The following is a 4,556-nucleotide window of genomic DNA, read 5'->3' on the forward strand; positions in this document are numbered from 1 at the left end:
TATTATGTCTTCAGACGAAGTGCGCGTGATGGGTCGGGAGCTGAATTTAAGCGAAAGCCGCATAATGCGTCATCCATTTCCAGGCCCGGGTTTAGCAGTTCGAATTGTCGGCGAAGTAAACAAAGAAAGAGTCGAAATGCTGCAGGAAGCAGATGATATCTTTCTTCAGGAAATACATAAGGCTGGCCTCTATAATAAAATCTCACAGGTTAGCACATATATATATATATATTATATATTATATGATATATATATAATATATATATATATATATGCATGTGAATATGTATATGTATATATATATGTGGATGTGTATATGTATATGTATATGTGTATGTATATGTATATGTAGACGTATATGTATATATGTATATGTATATACGTATATGTATATGTATGTATAGTCTATAAATATGTGTACACACACGCATATATATATATATATACATATATATATACATATATATGTACATATCATTACATATATTGAGCGTAGATAAGACAATAAAGTGCGTGGATTCAAAATAAGTGCATTTCCAGTATAACACATAGATAGATAAAAATATACGCAAATGCATGCATATATACATACAAATATATACATTCATATATGTACATATATACATATATATATGTATATGCATGCCTTTATTTATTTATTTATTTATTTATTTATTTGTGTGTATATATATGCAGGCATTTGCAGTGCTGCTGCCAGAGTGTAGATCAGTCGGTGTGATGGGCGACGGAAGAAGTTATGAAAGTTGTTGCGTTTTGCGAGCTGTAGAGACAGAGGACTTTATGTCTGCAGATTGGTGTCACTTACCCTATTCTTTGCTTTCTTCAGCTAGCTCTAGAATTACAAATCATGTTAAAGGCATTAACCGAGTTGTCTATGATATCTCCTCAAAGCCCCCTGCTACTATTGAGTGGGAGTAGCTATTCTCTTTATTATCTTTATTATTATCTTTATTATTATTATTATTATTAATATTATTATTATCTTTATCTTTAATATTATTATTGTTGTTGCTGTTGTTGTCGGTGTAATAGTAATAATAATAAAAATTATTATTATTATTGTGGTGGTTGATATTATTCCTTATTGTTTATAATTATAATTATTATTATTATTAATTGTCATTAATTATTATTAATTATTATTTATTATTATTAATTATTATTATTCGGAGACAGTGAAGGGGGTCAGTGCGTCAATTATATACACCAACGACGTGCTGCTGCTGCTGCTGCTCCATCAAGAGAGTGCTGCTGCTAATAGCAGCAGGAAACTGCTGCTGCTGCTAGAAGCAGCAAGCAGCAGCAGCTGCTGCTGCAGCAGGGAGCAGTAAGAACCTGCTGCTGCAGCGGGAAGCAGTAAGAAGCTGCTGTTGCAGCAGGAAGCAGTAAGAACCTGCTGCTGCAGCAACAAGTTGCTGCTGCTGGTGCAGCAGCAGCAACTCGGCATGCAGATACATAAGCAGGAGCAGCAGCAAGAACAGCAGGAACAGCAGCAGCAAGAGCAGTAGGAGCAGGAATACCAGCAGCAGTGGCTGCTGCAGAAGGAGCAGCAGGATGCTGCAGGGGGATGCTGCTGCTGCTGCTGCAGCGGGGAGAGGAGGACCGCCCCGGTGCTGCTGTTGCTGCTGCTGCTGCAGTAGCTGCAGGAGTATGCCGATGTTTTCTTTGAAGGAGAGACAACGTTTAATGTCTCCCTTCTGTCTCTTTTTAACAGTAATAAACAGCAATAAGAAAGAGTCGTTCAAGTCGAAGAAGAATTTAGAGTGTTATCTCTTTACTTTTGTCTTTTTTCTATCTTTGTTTCTTTTATGTGTTCGTCTTTTTCTCTCTTTTTATTTATTTTCTTAAATCTGTCTTCCTATACTTTTCTTTTGATATATCTTTTTATTTGTCAACTCTCTATCTGTCTCTGTCTCTGTCTCTCTCTTTCTGCTCTTTGTTATTAATTCTTGCTCTTTAAAGCCTCTTATAAAATAAAATAGTAAAAAATAATTTAGAAACGAATTAATACAACCATGAAAAGAAGGAAGTAATGTAAGGAGATAACAGAAAAAGGTTTAATTAGATAAAGACGAAGAGACAAACGTACATAAAAACAGAGACAGAAATGTTAAGCATATAGACGGGTAGACAAACAAAAACAAACAAATTAACAAACAACATAAAGCAAACGCAAACGCACGAACAAACAAACAAACAAACAAACAAACAAACAAACAAACAAACAAATGCTACTGGACAAACAAACAAGCAGACAAACAAACAAGCAGACAAACAAACAAATTAACAAACAAACAAAGACATCAAACAAACAGACCAACAGCAGACAAACAAGCAAACAAACAAAGAAACAAATACATCAAACGAACGAACGAACGAACGAACAGCAGACAAACAAACAGACAAACAACCAAACACACAAACAAACAAACAAAGAGCAGATAAGCAAGCAAACAAACATAAAACAAACAGGCAGACAGACAGACAGACAAACAAACAGCAGATGAGCAAACGAACAAAAAGCAAACAACGACAAGCAGAGAAGTAAAACAAACACAAAGAAGAAGTAAACAAATAAACAAATGAATAAATAAATAAATAAATAATCAAAAAAGAGAGAACAGCAGCGCGACATCAATGTGCTGTGCATTGATTGACTGCAACATAAACAAAAACAAAAAAAAATTTTTAATGAAATAAATAATTCATATTCTGTGGTGGGGGGTACTAACAAATATATTTAATATATTTAAACAAACTAACAAAATAAATATCAAACAAATATATTAAATATATTTAAATAAGCAAACAAAATAAATATCTGCAAACGGTCTCGTGTTGAATTGCTCACCACACATGTATATTGATTTTTCTTTTAGAGTTTTTAAATGAAAACATATTTATATTTCTTGTTGTTTGTTTTAGAAAAAGAAAGGGGTTTATTTTTTATACAAGTAAGATGATATTTCTTCTTATGGGGTCTTTAATTAAAAGTAAGCTTACGTTTATATTTCTTATCTTAAGTATATTTATACGTCTTGCTGCATATTTATTTATTTGTATTTATGTCTCATGCTTAGTCTGTGTAATACTCCGTAACTGTTTTGTATGTCTTGAGACGAAGTCATATCTTTTGTTTATTATAATATGCATTTAAAGGTGTTTTCTTTCTTTTTGATTATTTCTTTATTTTCTCTTGAACTCTTTCAAAGGTAATTTAAACTCCTTTTCATACTTTTCCCCAAATTTTCTTTAATTGAATTTTAATATAAAAGCATTAGCCAGGGTTCGAACCCTCGCGACACATTCGAAGTTGCCTACAACTCTTCTGTACGTGCAGTATCAGGGTCACCTGCACGTACGTGATGGGCGTTAGCCCATTTCTAGTTGCGCACGTTCAATTGCATTTGACTGGCGGGTGTAGCGGCCCGCTGTGATCTAAGCAGAAGTCGGCTGTGTGGCGAGAGCGTTTCTGAGTCTGTGGGGCGAGCTGCGGAGACACCTCAGGGTGTACATGCAGATCCGCCCCAGCAACGCAGCAGTCTCCTCGGCTGTCTCCTGGAAAGGAGACACCCCAGGGGATGATGAGACGCGGAACGCCTCAGGCTGGGAACAGAGCAGGGAAAAGCGTACGCTGTTGCGAGTGCTGGGACTACGGAACCACCCGTCTCTCGCAGACACCTGCAGACTCCCTCTCCACACACAGCTTTATATAATATATATATATATTATATATATATTGTATTTTGTATATATTCATCTTTGAAGGTCTTTTTAATTATCTTTTATAGTCGAAAACATTTATTTTTTTTAACTGTGTTTTTATTATATTTTGAGCTACGGATTCGCCTGTCTCAAGCAGACATCAATCACCCCACATATAACTTTCTATAGAGATTTTAAATATTGTTTATTATGTTATTATTTGTTATAACTATAAACATTATTGCTTTTATTGCTGCGGTATTACTATTGTTGCTGCTTTCGTGTGCAAGAGAGAAGAAGTCTTTAGAGGTGGTTTAGGGTTTAGGGTTTAGGGTTATATTTCTATTGTTATTACTCGGGTTGTTATAGATATTTCTATCCCTATTATGTGCAGCTTCAACGCCCAGAAGTGCTTTATTTATAGCTGATGTATGTCTCGGGAATGTCTAGAAGATTTCTTTGTCTTCTGTTTGGTTGAACCTTCGTTCTTCTTCTTGAAGTTTTTCAACTTTGTCTGTTGCATGCAAAGAGGAGAGCCAAACATATTTAGTTTTCTCCTTTTGTTTCTTTCCCTGATCAACAGATTCACTTCTTTTATAATACGCCTTGGTGCAGCTGTTGTAGCAGGAGGCCTACCCCTAAACCCTAAACCCTAAACCCTAAACCCTAATAACCCTTAAACCCTAAACCCTAGACGGCACGCAACGAACCCAAAGGTATTAATATAGGGTTCGTATAACATATATATGTACCTATACATATATATATATATATGTATATACATATATATATATGTATATACATATATATATATATATATATATATATAT

At 34.8% G+C, this 4,556-nt stretch overlaps 1 protein-coding gene across 1 annotated transcript; it reads left to right on the plus strand.

Moving 5' to 3' along the window:
- Window positions 1-28: 28 nt before the first annotated feature.
- Window positions 29-939, plus strand: EAH_00057320 (hypothetical protein; the record flags this gene model as incomplete). Its single annotated transcript, XM_013397422.1, has 2 exons — window positions 29-208; window positions 697-939. 2 exons carry the CDS (start codon window positions 29-31, stop codon window positions 937-939), a joined length of 423 nt encoding a protein of 140 aa, XP_013252876.1.
- Between the last annotated feature and the right edge of the window lie 3,617 nt (window positions 940-4,556).

This window comes from Eimeria acervulina, genomic scaffold (assembly GCF_000499425.1).
Source record: "Eimeria acervulina Houghton genomic scaffold, Eah_scaff1231, whole genome shotgun sequence".
Lineage (NCBI taxonomy): Eukaryota > Apicomplexa > Conoidasida > Eucoccidiorida > Eimeriidae > Eimeria > Eimeria acervulina.